This window comes from Dunckerocampus dactyliophorus, chromosome 17 (genome assembly GCF_027744805.1).
Source record: "Dunckerocampus dactyliophorus isolate RoL2022-P2 chromosome 17, RoL_Ddac_1.1, whole genome shotgun sequence".
Classification (NCBI taxonomy): Eukaryota; Metazoa; Chordata; class Actinopteri; order Syngnathiformes; family Syngnathidae; genus Dunckerocampus; species Dunckerocampus dactyliophorus.
Genome location: NC_072835.1, coordinates 20,439,059 through 20,454,666, shown reverse-complemented (window position 1 = coordinate 20,454,666; position 15,608 = coordinate 20,439,059). Strand labels below are relative to the sequence as shown.

Genomic DNA, 15,608 nt, shown 5'->3' with positions numbered 1-15,608 from the left:
GTCCTACCGGTTGGACGTGCCCTGAACACCTCCCCAGGGAGGCGTCCGTGTGGCATCCTGACCAGATGCCCAAGCAACCTGATCTGGCTCCTCTCAATGCTGAGGAGCAGCGGCTCTACTTAGAGTTTCTCCCAGATGACAGTGCTTCTCTCCTTGTCTATAAGGGAGAGCCCAGCCACCCTACGAGGAAAACTCATTTCGGCCACTTGTACCCGCGATCTTGTCCTTTTGGTCACTACCCAAAGCTCACGACCATAGGTGAGGGTAGGAAGGTCGATCGACCAGTAAATTGAGAGCTTTGCCTTTCAGCCCAGCTCCTGCTTCACCACATCGGACCGATGCAGACGCCGCATCACTGCAGACGCCGCACCAATTTGCCTGTCGATCTCACAGAAAAAAATCCATTTAGATGAAAATGTGTGAATAATTCTGCGCTTAAGTGTAGGTTAGCTGTGTCTGGGTTGGCTTGGTGGCTGCGTCCCGTTATGGATGAAAACATCTGTCCATAGTTCACATCAACGTGATGATGTTTATTGGCATCCTGTCCTTCCTTCCTTTAGCATTTTGGCTTTGTGACAGTCTCTCTCACCGTTCGGGTTCAATTTCCAAGCGGATTACTATTTTCAGGCCGGCCATGATAAAGGAGATGCTGCGACGCTTGATGAAACCGTGTAAAAAGTAGCTATGAAGTTGAAATAGATTGAGTTGCGTTACCCTTGAAGGCAGGCTATCACATCTTAGCATTAGCGTGTTTAAACATCCACTGTCAGCACTGGTGGTTTAGAAGAACTTTTATTATCTTCTCCCTGCCTGCAGGCACCATCGGTAGGCTCATTTAGGTCCCAACAGCAGCTACTTAACCTCATTCCCAGCCTGGCCTCACTCAATACCACTCAACCTCGTCCCCTCCGCAGAGTATAGACATTAGCATTGGCTTTCCTACTGACGCCCAGTACGCCGTTATTGTCCAGCATTTCATTTCCAACACTAATATTGGCTGCAGCTCTTCCCTCAAACTAATGCCACCAGATCAGGGGTGTCAAACTCAGTCGCACATGGGGCCAAAACTCAAAGCCCACTTTAGGTTGTGGGCCGAACTGGCTTCACATACTTCAGAAAGTTTTGCGTTATCTTTGCGAGAACCTTTGCGAGACAAATATATAAATATCCAAATTATTTTCTCCCCCGGGGCTCCTGATGTGTTTGTGTTTCATGTGACAGTCAACATTGTACTGATGTTCATTTTTCATGCGCTTTGTTTACCTTTAAGGTGTGTCTGTGTGTTTTAGATGTTTGAGCAAACTAACATGGCCTATTTCATGCCATCACCACAGGGTAGAGTAAACTGGCAAGTTTTTTTGGACCTAATTGGCAACATTGGCATAAATCGAATTGTATTGAAGCCCTGCTGGGAGAAATAGACAAGTGTGAAGAAAAATCATCCAGTATCGTGTCAAGAAATAGTTCTTTGTACCAAGTTGGAAAACACAGGTTTGTTTGCTGTGGTTGTCAAAGATGTGATAAGACATTAGCGTGACATTGCAGGTGACCAATTGGGTGGGTGATGAAACTGTACAGTACACTGAATGCAATCATGTTACATATTTGGACGTGATAGTAATACAACTATTCATTGTATCACTGATAATGATGATGATAATAATTAGGGATCGGTGGGCCGATATTGGCATAATAATGTAATATCGGTCAATATCAGTATTGTTTTTTTCCCTATAATGAAAGCCAATTTCAAAAATGCAGCATTTAGGCCTATAAGCTTCCATATTTTCCCGCGCGCGAATGATGACCCCATCAAACCGCGTCTGAAGCGTGCAAACAACCGTGGGTGGCTCGTAGCAAGCTTGCTCGCTCCTGACTAACGTTGTGTCTGTGGTGTCTCCTTGGGATATTAAAACTTGCGATTAGCAATGACTGCAAACTAACTAAGATTAATGCTTCCAATTCCCAGGGCGAAAGCCGTCAATCGGGAAATCATGGAGTGTATCGCACTGGATAAGCAGCTCTTTTCCATCGTGCAAGACGCCGGATTCACCAAACTCGTGGAGTTCCTCGAGCCACGTTTTGCCATGCCCAATCGCTAGTTTTCCTCAGACGTTTGCTTACAGTTGTACAATGTTGTTTACAGCCACGTCAAGGAGCTAATTGCTGATGCTGTATGCGTTAGCTTCATAACCGATATGTGTTCATTCCACGACAGGAGATATGTGATGTTACACACACCGGTGTCGGTTTTTGAGAGTTGGACAATATCGGATAGCTGCAAAAAAGCCAATATCGGACATCCCTAATAATAATACAAGCAGACCTGCCAACATCTACGCAGTTTTTGTACGTGGCACGCATTTTGACCCTTGAATACATCAAATATTTTAACAGTAAAATGAGACTTTTTATTTTTATTGTTTATTTTGCAGTGCTTAGTAACAGACATGGCACCTTGTCAATGTAAAGTAGCTAGTTTAAAATCCAAATAAACCATAAAACCATAAAAACCATAAAAAAAAGACCACAATAATGAACATATTGTCAAACGAATGCCTCTCTGACTGTGTCAATCAAAACTAAGCATTGTCTTCTGTAACGGCAGAATGTTTTGATGCAGCGCTTACGTTGGAGCTCATTAGATTGTGCAGGTGCACCTGGCTAGATGGATCATTTCCTGGTGGTGGCGTGTCATTTCATTAAAGACACAATTTTCTATTGTGTAGAGAAATGTTGCTTTTGGCCACTTATTTTCCAGCAACCCATCAGTCCAAACTAAAATGTATGATAACAGCGTATACTGGATGTTCTATTTCCTGCACTTGTGCATGTGTGTGTGTGTGTGTGTGTGTGTGTGTGTGTGAGAGCATCATTATATTCCAGTCATTCGTAGCCCACACACTGAGCTGGCCACTGTATAGTGTGACAAGCTCAACACGCTCAATTACCCCCTCACTCGTCATTACCCTCAGCCACTGAGTGAGTGCGGTGCAGCTCCAGCCATGCATGCATTTCCATGCCAGCATGCTGTTGAAACCTTGGAAAAGTCAATCCCCCTCCACAATAAGTAGCAGCGGCCTGTTGAATATTCAATCCAATTTGATTGAAGTCATTTATTGTTTTGGAGCTTTACAGTTGTACGCGTAGTTGTTGTTATTCTTGACAAAGGTTTGTGGCCGTGTTCATTTGAGCAGCAGCTTCTTATTTCTTTTTTTTATTTTGACTAAAATGCGTTTAGTTTATATAAATTGAAATATAGATTGGTTTAGTTTTAGTCTATTTGCACTCGACTCAATTTCAAAATGTTCAAGTTTCATAAAAATTCATACAAACCTGAAAAAAAGAAAACATTCAAATATGTTTGTGAAGTGATGAATATTCTATGAATAATATGACACAGCACAACTACTACATGAAGTAGTAAATCAACCCTGCACAACGCATGAAGCATTTATAATACATCGCTGCTCGTTTACTGCGTGAAAAGGTACAATTATGGACCTGTTGTGACTCGCAGTTCGCTTTTAAGCAACTGTTATAAAGGCAAAAAGAGAGGGACTTTGGACGCCCCTGTTCTAGGGCCTAACCGATTAGTCGATTAATCAAAACCACAAGCTTCGGATTAATCGACAATTGTTATTAATTGTTGATTAAAACAATTGTTAGTTACAGCCCCAATTATGTGCTTGTAATTGTGGCTGATACTTCTGCTTCGGTTCTACTGGCTCCTGTACCTAATGTTTTGGCCGGTGATTGCATATTCTACCTGTGTCACCCTCCAATCCCGCCTGTCTAAAAGCAGAGCCCGGTGACGCTATCAGACAAGAGAGGAACATAAGAGTAATTAATGGATCACATTTTGACTGGTTTAATTTTAGCAGATGCCAAGATTAGCTTGAGAGATTTATAGCCCAGGGAACATTCACTGAATTGCGCTTTAGAAAATCCCATCCCTCCGGAGAACACAATCCGCTGTACAGCCTCACTGAGAGGGTGTACGCCGGGTGGGGGTGGAAATCGGTAATATGCCTCTTTATGTCAGCTGCCAAATATGGTCCTTAAGCTGGCTAAAGTGTCTCCAAATGTTGCATGCTTTTTCAGCTGCTTGTTACGCAGGCATTAACTGTCCTGTTCGCGCATCGCATGCGTGATGCATGCATCCATGCAGCTTATGTGGGCTCAAATACACGCAGCCCCACCACCGCCCCGCGGCTTGTGTTCTGTATTTTTTTTAATTTGAAATCTATTTTCCAGCCAGCTGTAGACCTTTTGTGTAAGATAATGAATTTATTGGAATGTAAAATCCGTCCTGGCTGATAGGGGGCCACACAAGTCTGTGGGTGGGTTTCCATCACTACGTTACCGTACTGACCCAAATATAAGACAACAATGAATATAAGACCGCCCCTCTTTTTTATACAGTACAGAGCCCCTAGGGGACATGGGGGAAAATAATTTTGATGGGTAAGAAAAAACAGAAAAGTTCTTGTGTTTACCCTCAAAACGATCTTGCAATAACTTCTCGCAAAACTTTCTAAAGTATGTGAAGCTACACGACACTGTTCCGGTAATAGCTTGCCTCCACATAGCCACCATCACTTTGAAATACATCATTTCATTTCCATCTTCAGCATTTGTGCATCCCATACTGCACAATTGTAGAGGTATGAAGTGATATTGCAACGGTAGGAACAAGTTTTCAGTGATCCAAGGTGGTTGTTTACATTCGGTCCTAGCTAGTGTTGCTGGAAGCGCATCTCCACGAGTACTGGTACTCAGAAGGAAATACATTGATTAGCCGTACATCGGACTCTTTCACTTTGTGTGCACTGCTGTTCGTACAAGTAAACATTGTCATGTCAGTAATTTGAAGATTCAACGCAAACATCGGCTACTGGCCGATGTTGACACAGCAGCATTTTAATTACAGTTTGGACTTTGTACATCCTAAATGTTGTAGCAGCTAATCTAATTCCTGATCAACGTGCCATCATTGAGGTTTAACAGCTGATAATGGACAGTGAATCTGAGAAACGATGTTGTTAGTGTCACAACTTACAGCATGGCTTCCTGTTTGTGATGTGTGGAGGACATCCATGACCAAATTTGGGGTTGCAATATTTGCATTAAGTATTGCATTATCTTTTAAAAGTAATGGCTTTGTCTTATTGCATTTTTTTTTTTGTTTTAACACATCCAAAATATTTTAGCCCTCAGGGGTTCTGTATTTTCAAAACCCGTTTTTGGGAAAGTATTTTTAAGACAAAATCGATCTAAAAATTAGCACCATGAGTCCTCCTCTGCTGTTTGCTGCTAAATCGGTGTATGATTTTTACCAGCTCAGATTTCACGAAAAGCTCCTAAAATATACAGTAATCCCTCATTTATCGTCCATGGTTCAGTGAATTTCCACAAAGTAGGATTCCTTATTCATAAATGAAATATTTTTGTATTTACAGCATAAAAAACAGGTTTAAAAATACAGGTTTTAACATTATTAGAGCCCTCTCCATGAAATAACACCCCTATAGTCACCTTTACACTCCTCTTATTACCCAATACAGTATAGTAGACATAATAGAAAATAAGACATAAATAAGACTTGTGCTCGTGTGTTGCTGTAAATGTGTTGGTGGACAGGAAGTGACGTCGGGGGTTCAGAGTTGAGTTTTAGTAGCCCGTGTTAAGGATTAATGTGCCTGTTGTCATAATTCAAACCTGCAATAAAAGCCTGTTGTTGGGGCAATCAAGTCTGGTGCTTGTGTGTCTCACGGAACATTACAGTAACATTACTGACACCTAGTGACCAGTGTAGAATACTACATATCATCCCAACGTCCCTTATTTGCATTTTAATTCATTTGGCCATTTTATGCTTGAAAATGCTTAATGTTAGCAAAAAGTACATATTTTTTATTTATGATTTATTCATTTGTATATTTATTCATTCATATATTTTTGAAATGAGCTTCAATTCTAATGTTATTCAATGGACATGTCTCATGCGCTGCACATGGCCGCTCATCAGGTCCTTCCTAATCAGTTTAATTCCTGGAAGCAGCAAGATGAAGCGGGACTTTATGTTCACGCCGCGCCAGCCCGAGAAAGTACGCCTAAATCTTCATATCTCTACTGCTATTGCTGGAGTCCTTTTTCTTCTTTGCTGAGTTTACTTGAATAAGCGGCCTCAGAATTTGCATGAATACAGCTCGCTAAACTCACGCACAACTTGACATCACATTTGACATAGCCCCGCCCACTGCGCAGCATCATTCATCAATCCAACTTGACCATACACAGCTTGAACGCGGCTCACAACAAAATCACATACCTGACCAGTACAGTCTTACTTTACATCACAACTTTATCAAATTTAAACCATGCGGATGAAAAATCATGTAGATTTTCCCAAATTTTTTTCCGGAAAATATCCCTAATTTTCAAATGCGAATGTAGACATGTATGCATACTCCAATATTATAATATGAAAGATTACAATATCATACTATAATATTAGAATTCTAATAGAATTTATAATATAGTAGTAAAAATATATATAAAAAAATATATAATACAAATTTTCTGGCAACCTTTTGCACCTGGAGTGTGCGAGGCCTGGGTGGGAAGATTTGGGAGGCAAGCTGGTGCCCAAAATGCACATAATATAATAAATATAATTTATATATAATAGAAAAATGTATACATTTGAAATTTTTCTTTGGCTGTCTATTGAAAATGTGTACAATTGTTTTTTTTAATGAATGTAATTTATAATGCACAGCTCCACACACACTCCGCAGCACAAGTTTACCCATTTTTAGCGTATCACGCGCCAAATACCACAACTTTCATTTGTGAGAGTCAGCCTCCTGTAGAAATATTTAAGATGACAGAGGGATAGAATGTTGAGCATGACACCACACTGTCTCCTCGGCAACCGAACGACAAATGTGCACACACGCACACACACACACAGGTCGGATCGCACACGTCTCAGAGCTGTGAGAAGATTGTTGTATATTGCAAATTGTGTCTCTATATCAGTCGTGGATATATTGTCAGGAAGCTTTGCATGGCTTTCTCACATTATGTGGATGTTTACATGTTTACAGTATGGACCAACAAAGCCTAAAGCCTTGAATGGGATTTCATGTCATGTTGATATTATAATATATATAATATAAGACATCCTGTGACCTACTGAACTCTTGAGACTGATGCTCTCATGGTACTGGTGCTGAGATACTGTAGATGCCATCCATCGTTGTGAAACCCTGTGCCAGGCACCACCAAGAAAAACTTAGTTAGACACCGGAGATAAACCCGTCATCAAAATATCATGGCCAGTTGAAAAATTGCAAGAATTTACATTTTGCACTGTTGGATCCTAAGGAGGTTCTAAGTAGAGCTTCAAAATGCAAAAAGAAGAAATGGGAGTGAGGCAAAAACATTTTTGAGTAAGCAATTTATTGCAGACAAGCACTGAAGTGAAATAGGCTGTTCATCAGCTGATCAAAACGTTCAAGACCTCAGTCTTTAAAAGCCCAATTCTTGGCAAAAATGTGGATTCAACGTCATTTTCCGTCAGGTAATCAAACTGTCGTGATCGCTGCAAAGGCAAAAAAGCTTTCTCTCTTTGAATGCGGGCGGATTGTTGAGCTGTGCAAGCAAGGCCCCTCGCAACGCACCATTGCTGCTGAGGTTGGACGCAGTAAGACAGTCATTTTACACTTCTTTTAGGGTTATGGAACGAAAAAGTCAAGTGGTACACCCCCAAAAAATATCACCTGCCCTGAGCCGGAGGATCCGGATGGCTGTCCGTCAAGACACGGGACCAACCTCGGCCCAAATGAAAGTCGTTACTGGTGCCGAGTGAAGTCCGATAACCATCAGACGGCATCTGTGAAAGAAGGCTTTTAAGAACAAAAAACGTCTTCACAGGCCTCGTGGAATATATTTCTTACTCAAGTTCTTCCTTCTTTTTGCATTTTGAAGCTCTCCTTTTGCAACGTAAATGGGCAAAATGTGAATTTTTCAACTGGCCTCAAAATCTGAATCACGAGTGTACTGTATTACCGTCCATGAGGTGCTCGGTGAAAAAGCAGCTTCCAACCACAGGAGGCAGCAATGCATCAGTCAGTTGTTAACAAGTTCCAATGAGTAGAAGAACACAAATGCACAGCTGTAATGAAAAATAGGGAGAAGTATTTCAAACTCTTTCATGCTGATTTTCAATGCTATTTTCAAACAACTGTAGCATTGCTTTGAAGTTTCTTTCTCCTTTGAGGGCTCCATTTGGCTCAGGCCATCATGGCAGCGCTTCTTCCTCTGGTTTGTGCTGATCCGATCGGACGTTTTCCGCATGTAAATACCTTTACATCCTGGTGTGATATTGTTGACGGTATTGTGTGTTGTGTCCTATGACGTAATATAATAGCTTGTAGAAATATGTTGGTAGAGAGTGTGTGAGTACTATCAAGTGTGTGTAGTTGGCATGCAAACATAACTACCGTAATACTTCTAATAATACGTAATACTACCGAATATTCCTTGAGAAGGCGGTGGACTTCTTCAGGAGAAACAAAAATGTGTCATAGATCTGTCATGTCATCGACTGGCAACAACTCATTGTATCAAGTATGTATTTAAATGAGGGTTTAGCTTGTTAAACTGTAAGTGGATTTGATTTAGGGATTGAATGCAAGTCAAACCAACAGTGCTAATTTTTGAATGGGCGCCGGGCCGCTTTGAATGGGACAATTTGGGTCCCTCAGGTCAAAAAGGGTTTAGTATGCCAGCAGATATGGGATAATGGAGATAACGTTGGCATGTCATGTGACCACAATGTGTGGAGCGAGGATTCTCAGACTGCTCTTGGTTGCACAGATGGCAGGAAAAAGAACATTAGGACATTAAATCGTAGCCGCAAGCCTCTTCTCTCTTTCGCAATGTAAACATTTTACAAAAATAGGTCACTGTAACAACTTCAAGGCTGTCCTGTACAGTACTACTACTGTATTGACACTATTCACTCTTTTCATTGTACATTTTGCTAATTGAGAATTGGGTCTTGATTTATTACTGGCCTTGCAGGAGGTATGCACGACTGCTGTATTGTCAGTCACTTTAACGAGCAAAGGTAGTATTTTACTGAACCTGCACCTGCATAAAGACCTGCTGTGCCCTGTAATTGTAATTTGGAGGCTCAACAGGGGTACAATTTTCTCCCCAGTAAGGCTGTGTTGTCGTGTTTGTAGGCCAGATGAGGACATCCTGTTCAGTATGGGCAGGGAAAAAAAGCCCTCTCTTTCTCACCTCGTTTTTTATGTCAGTTTCACATAAAATGTGTAGCTGTGAAAACATGTCTCCCTCCTTGGAGGAGATTGTCAGCAAGCTGTCAAGGGGGGAGAAAAAAAATCTCTGATTTTGGATATTTTCTAGTAGATGCTCGATATCGGCTTTCGATATTGTCCAGCACTTCATTACCGATACCGATGGAGGCAGCAGCTCCTCCCTCAAACAGATTTTTGTAATGCACACATTATGCTTCTTTGACTGTGACGCCACTGGATGCATTTCACAAATAAACACCGTCAAATACTGCAATATGCAAAGTCAGTTCTGGAAAAAGTGCCATATTTATGTTGCCTCCACAAAAAAATGATGACCAATTGCCAACTATTCTTCGATTATCGACGGCAGGAAATTCACAAATAAGAATCCAATGAAATAATGCATCAATATTTGGAAAGCTGCGCATTTCTGTGTGGCACAAACATCCATTGAAGTATAAAACTGTACTCCTGCAATCAGTGAAATTTAGGGCTGTCACGCAAAGTTTCCTGTAACTTTCCTTTTTTTGACGAGCAATTAACGTGCGCACGTCCTGTTTGACACTCGGCCAGTGGCGTAGTCTGAGGAAGCAGCTGAGCAAGTATAGCTTTCTTTTTGGTAGTTTATGTCTTCTTGCTGCTCTTTCTGCAGCTGCAAGATCATTTAGACACCTTTTCTTGTCTACAATGAGAGCTTCTTCTCCGGTGTTCAACATCTTGTAGGTGCCTCGCAAATAGAAGAATTCATGAAAGTGGGGGTGATGCCGAGAGCCCGACCGATTTGGGCCGATTATGACAAATCAGAGATTCTGTTGCTCCGTCCCAGTCGCTCCGCTCCTGTGTGTCTCGGTGCTGCCTCTCCCCCTCATACACAAACACAGCGAGGTGAAGCTCTGCCCGTCGCACTCACTCGGCTGCAGCGGAGAAACGGCGAAAGAAACGGCATTTTTTTACACCATGGTAATCGGCGACTTTGAAAATAACACTACAGTTTCACGCGCCATGGGAGTAACATCCTTGCGGAAACACGCTGTCAGGGCCCATCAAGGAGAACATTCTAGCCTTTTTTCACGCCAATTTTAGAGAGCGTATTACAGCGTTTTAACATCGTGTATGTTGGATTTCTGTGAGATAAACCAAGGTAGGTGCAACTGTTAATCCAAATGTCCACCATTGTTTAAAACTGTTATACAGCGTTGCAAAGTTGTGTGAATGATCTTTGTAAGATAAACAAAGATCGATGCAACTGTTAATCCACATGTGTCCACCATTATCTAATATGAGGCTATTATACAACATTTGAAAGTGTAAGAAAGATCTATGCAGCTGTTGCAACTCATGTGTCATTATCATTAATATAAGACACAACGTCCAACTTCACTTCATACTTCCATGCCGGTTGTAATTTTATTTATTGCATGTTTTGAAAGCAGCTACATTGTTACATAAAACGTAACATAAAATGCTTCAGCATTTGTTTTTGAGTTGTTTGCAAATTGCAAATACTAGATGGAACTTTTCAATAGCTAGTAAATATGACTAATTGATATTGGTAAGATGGTTTTGGGAATTTTGTGGTCTTCTGCTTCTTTGTGTTGCATCGTATTTCTGGTATTATAAGAATTTATTTACGCTTTTCAGCCGTGCCATTTAAATGACACGCATTACCACAGTGAATTGTGGAACAATGTGGCGGCAAAATGCGCACGAAGTGTAAACACCGCATCTCATAACCGGCACTTTCATTGCAGATTTACAATCCGAAGACGAAACTTGCATACTGAGCTAGCAAGCTTGTTGCGGTGTGGAGCACAACGTCATCACTCGTGCGGCAGACAAAACCATACCGATATGAACCGGGATGTCTTCCTGCCTGGAGGTGAGAGACAAGGAAAACAGACCTGCATGCACATGGCGATATATTCAGGCCAGCAACATGATCACGTTCACGTTTTAATCTTGCGAGATCTTGATGTTTACTGTTCAAAAGTGTGTGAGGAACCAACATGTTTGGGTTGTCAGAACTATGCTGGCGAGTTCTTTCAGTGGGCGTAGAAAAAGAAGTCATTTTGAGTCAATAATTGCTGATTTGCTTCATATGAAGAAGCAGATTGAAGCCTGAAAATGGTGAGGTGTTGGCCTAGTTTAGTCTTATAACAAACATAAAACAAGTGTCATTTAGTTTTTTACTGTCTGATGCCTCAGTAGCAAAGAACCAGGCTGCGCCGGCTGTCACACACTGCTGCTGCTGTGAGATGGCATTCCAATGACTGTCTCAAAACAACACGAGCATTGTCACGACAGAGCAATAATACGCAAAACGTATATTTTTGTGCTTTTTATTGGGTAGTTAGACACCCAGAAAGGCCTGAAAGCCTGACTGTGTAAAACGTCATCCAGCAGCAGGGAGTAGGATGAGCAGACGATATCAGCATAAATGCTGTTCTATCTGCAGGAAGTAGCGATTGACAGGATCGCCGGCTGTCACTTTGAGAGGACTGTGTTGACACTTGAGTGCGATAACACCTGACTGTGGTCATAAAAAGACAGAGATGAGGTCGTAATAGGTGCTCAAAGCCGATAAGCCCCCCTGTTGATACTCGACAAAAGGTACTGTAAACTGACTGAGAGCACGGCGTGAATATACTGCGGAAAAAAGTGTTTAGGAACAGAGATTGTGATGTGATTGTCTTATGATGCGAGTGCGTACAAAGCACATGCACGGGTCATGTTTCTGCACTTCCTCATTCTCTCTTGGAGGTGTCACCTGCAGTGTTTGGTCAACACAAGACAGGGAACACCACCACATAGCTCATCTGTATGTGCAGCAGACTGAAACTGAACTGTTTTGTCCCATTTAGGAGGGCTGGAATTGAAACTGCAGGGATGAGTGAAGGTCACACCTCAAATCATTCTATTATATGACATTTCTGATGTCAAACAGCTATAATGTGAAGACTGAAGTGTCATGTTTTAACAGGGCAGGAGCATGGGGTGAAGAAGACTCGCCTCTGCTGACCTCAAGGCAGATGACCCGTGATGGCCACAGCATCACCTCGACTGTACGTGCTTTGCTCAGCTCTGCTCCATAAAAACCAAACCTAGACTTGCATGCATTCCACTGGATTTTTCATATTTATTTTTTTGGTAGTTCGGTGGACGATGTAAAAAACACAGACCAGGAAGTAGAGCGGCAGGAGTTCCTGAGATCGCTGGAGAGCATCCTTCTCATCACCGTGCTGTCCATCATCATCATCATGACGGTGTTTGGAAACCTGCTGGTCATGGTGGCGCTCTGCAAGGATCGCCATCTACGGTGGGTTTTTTAAACACTCGGTGCCGTTAAGGCCGAGGGCATGTTATCATGAATCAATTGGGAGCTAAAAATAGTCGTTGGATGCATGCCCGTTAGGTGTCGAGCCTCATACATCCAAAGTGGGCCCTCCTCACATGCAGGACACATTGTTTTTTTTGCGCAAGGGGGCGCATTCTTGGCAACTGTGCGCTCGCTGCCGTGAGCCATAGAGCCCCAAGGCAGGAGAGGGGACACTCTGAGACACTCTGTTCACAAGACGAGACCATACACGAGATTGGGTGTACGAGAATGAGATGAGACAAGATTTTAACATTACAAAAAGTACAATGGAAAAAAAATATATGAAGATATGTCATGCAATCTACTAATTTTATTTTTATACTATGTTAACATGCTAACGAGGTTGCACTCTTCTACGCTCTTCCTGTATGCTAGCGGGCCCACGTCCACCCACCGAGACAAAGAGACTGTATGACTGACAATAGGGCTCACTTTGTTCATGCCGTTGTTCTATGGAACAAATGCACCAAGGTGCTGAAACCAATGCACAGAGTGAAACCTCTTCCCGCCTGTTTGGAGGCGAAATGATCCAGTTCATTTTCGTTTATTGTGTGATTAATTTATTTGTCCCTAATAGGACAAGTGGCGTAGAAAATGAATGAATGGACAATTCAGTAAATGATTTCAATTTATGGGCTTTAAATTCAAATGCTATTCCAACGCTTACTTTTTTTTCCGCGTCTTAATCTCAGGAAGAAAAAGACCAACTACTTCATCGTGTCGCTGGCTTTTGCCGACTTGTTAGTGGCGCTGGTGGTGATGCCCTTTGCCGCCATCGAGCTGACCACCGGCGTGTGGAAGTACGGCGAGATCTTCTGTCTGGTGCGAACGTCGCTGGATGTCCTGTTGACCACAGCGTCCATTCTGCACCTCTGCTGCATTGCACTGGACAGGTGTGTGTGCGTGTGTGGGCGAGGGGGGTGTCTAGGCCAGTGCTTCTCAAATAGTGAGGGCAAGGTGAACCGTCGGGGGAGGCGTGAAAGGCAGGGAGGACTTTCAATATGAGTGCAGACCTGCCAACATGTATGAATTTGTTGTACTCACCATGCAATTTGACTCTTGAATATGCTTCACTGCTCTCCATTTTTTTGCATTTTGCTGGTTTCAGTTTCGTGTTCACTCTGTACAGTACAGATAAATAAATAGTTTCTCAATAGTATTTCAAATCGGGGTGGCTGTGCGAAAACATTTCTCTCCCTCAGTGGGGGCATGACAGAAAATAACTGAGAGCCACTCGTCTAGGCTAACATTTGGTGTGCGTTTCAGGTATTACGCTATCTGCTGCCAGCCGCTTGTGTACAGACACAAGATGACCCCGCTGAGAGTGGCGGCGATGCTCGGCGGCTGCTGGCTCATCCCGACATTCATTTCCTTCTTACCCATCATGCAAAGCTGGAACGCCATTGGCATCGAGGATATCGTAAGTCCACACTCACTCAGAATGATCCACCGAGGACAAGATAACGAACTTACACAATGTCCTCAGATGCATTTGTCTAAAGGGCCAGAATTTTTCTCGATAGACACTGTGAGAGAAAGATGCTATTGTGTGTGCGCGTGGGTCCTCCCACATTCCAAAAACATGCATGTTTAAGTGGCGACTCTAAATTGTCCATAGGTATGAATGTGAGTGTGAACGGTTGTTTGTCTATATGTGCCCTGTGATTGGCTGGTGACCAGTCCAGGGTGGACCCTGCCTCTTGCCCGAAGTAACCTGAGATAGGCTCCAGCATACACCGCGAGTTTAGTTAGCATAAGCGGCATAGAAGATGGATGGATGGCTGGATATACACATGAGTGTATATGTAAAATATCTTCATAAAAATCCTTACATATCTACTTTAGCGTTTACTTAAAAAAAAAAAAAGTTTATAACGCCATATTTGTTTAAATGTGAGTCATAGTCTTCTACTTCTGCTTCATTGTGACGCGTACGCCTCACTGTTGCCCCCTGCAGAGCGGAGGGAGTACTGCATGAATGAGTGTTATTTGGTTGACCAAATGAAAAGCTTTAGCGGGCCATCCTGAAGAGTCAGTATATCCTCCCTTAAAGAGGAAGATGTTCTTTCAGCAAGGGCAAACACAACATAAAGCTCTCCGGCCTCACAATATGCGTGTTTCTAATAACATTCCCAATCCCTCCAACAATGACACGCTAATGCAGTGATCGCAAAACAATTTCATCCTCAGCGGAGGCTCGCTAGCTGCGAGCGACGGCGGCACTCGAGCAGACATTTTCTGCTGGTGTGCCTTCGTTTTGTGGCCAGGTTATTTCAGAGCTACCTTGAAATGAGCTGCAGAAATCCCAGGGGGGATGACAGAGATGGACTTATTCATTCAGCCTGAGTTAATGAAACACACGTCTCTTTACGTTCTCCCTAAGCCAGGCTGCTTGCAAGCAACATACAGTATGTGTCACAAAACGCGGCGTAGAATTAGTTCACAAATGCGACATACGTGGCGTATTGAAGCGGATTTGTTTGTTTGCTGTTCAAATCACGCGGGGAATCAATCATTTCAGGTGTGCATGTTTGCTAAACCATTAATATTATTATATTATTCATGATAGAGACGCAAGTTAATGGAACTTGTCATTCATAGTGACAACATGCTCGAGACTGACAAACACGACTGAGAATGTATTAGTATGGAATTATGTAAAGTATCAGAACTCAGGCCGTCACGACACACCCAACTCACGAGACGAGACGAGGCTGGGTCCACGAAAACAAGACGCGATGAGATTTGAACACTAATTCTAAGAAAAGTGCAATGAAAAACTATGACTGGACAACGAAACGTTGTTAGTTCACTAATTTTGTTACAAATATCTTCAAATCTATTTTAATGAGTTTTATATAATCTAAAAAAACATCAATTTAGGAGAAAAAAACTAT

The 15,608-nt window shown here is 42.3% G+C and overlaps 1 protein-coding gene across 7 annotated transcripts in view; it reads left to right on the top strand.

Annotated features, from left to right (window-relative positions):
• si:dkey-247m21.3 (5-hydroxytryptamine receptor 4) overlaps positions 1-15,608 on the top strand; it is a 54,904-nt gene that overhangs the window by 8,489 nt on the left and 30,807 nt on the right. For 3 of the 7 annotated variants that reach the window (XR_008566565.1, XR_008566564.1, XM_054757605.1), the window contains exons 2-7: positions 11,087-11,214; positions 12,197-12,231; positions 12,316-12,397; positions 12,487-12,651; positions 13,404-13,604; positions 13,978-14,131. Coding sequence is in view for 1 of the 7 variants with exons in the window: in XM_054757605.1 (XP_054613580.1) it covers positions 12,375-12,397; positions 12,487-12,651; positions 13,404-13,604; positions 13,978-14,131 (543 nt within the window). In the remaining 6 variants the exon portion in view is untranslated. Of the gene's footprint in view, positions 1-11,086; positions 11,215-12,196; positions 12,236-12,315; positions 12,398-12,486; positions 12,652-13,403; positions 13,605-13,977; positions 14,132-15,608 lie in introns of those variants that run through there. The other 4 variants (XR_008566569.1, XR_008566568.1, XR_008566566.1 and 1 more) reach the window with 3 other exon arrangements.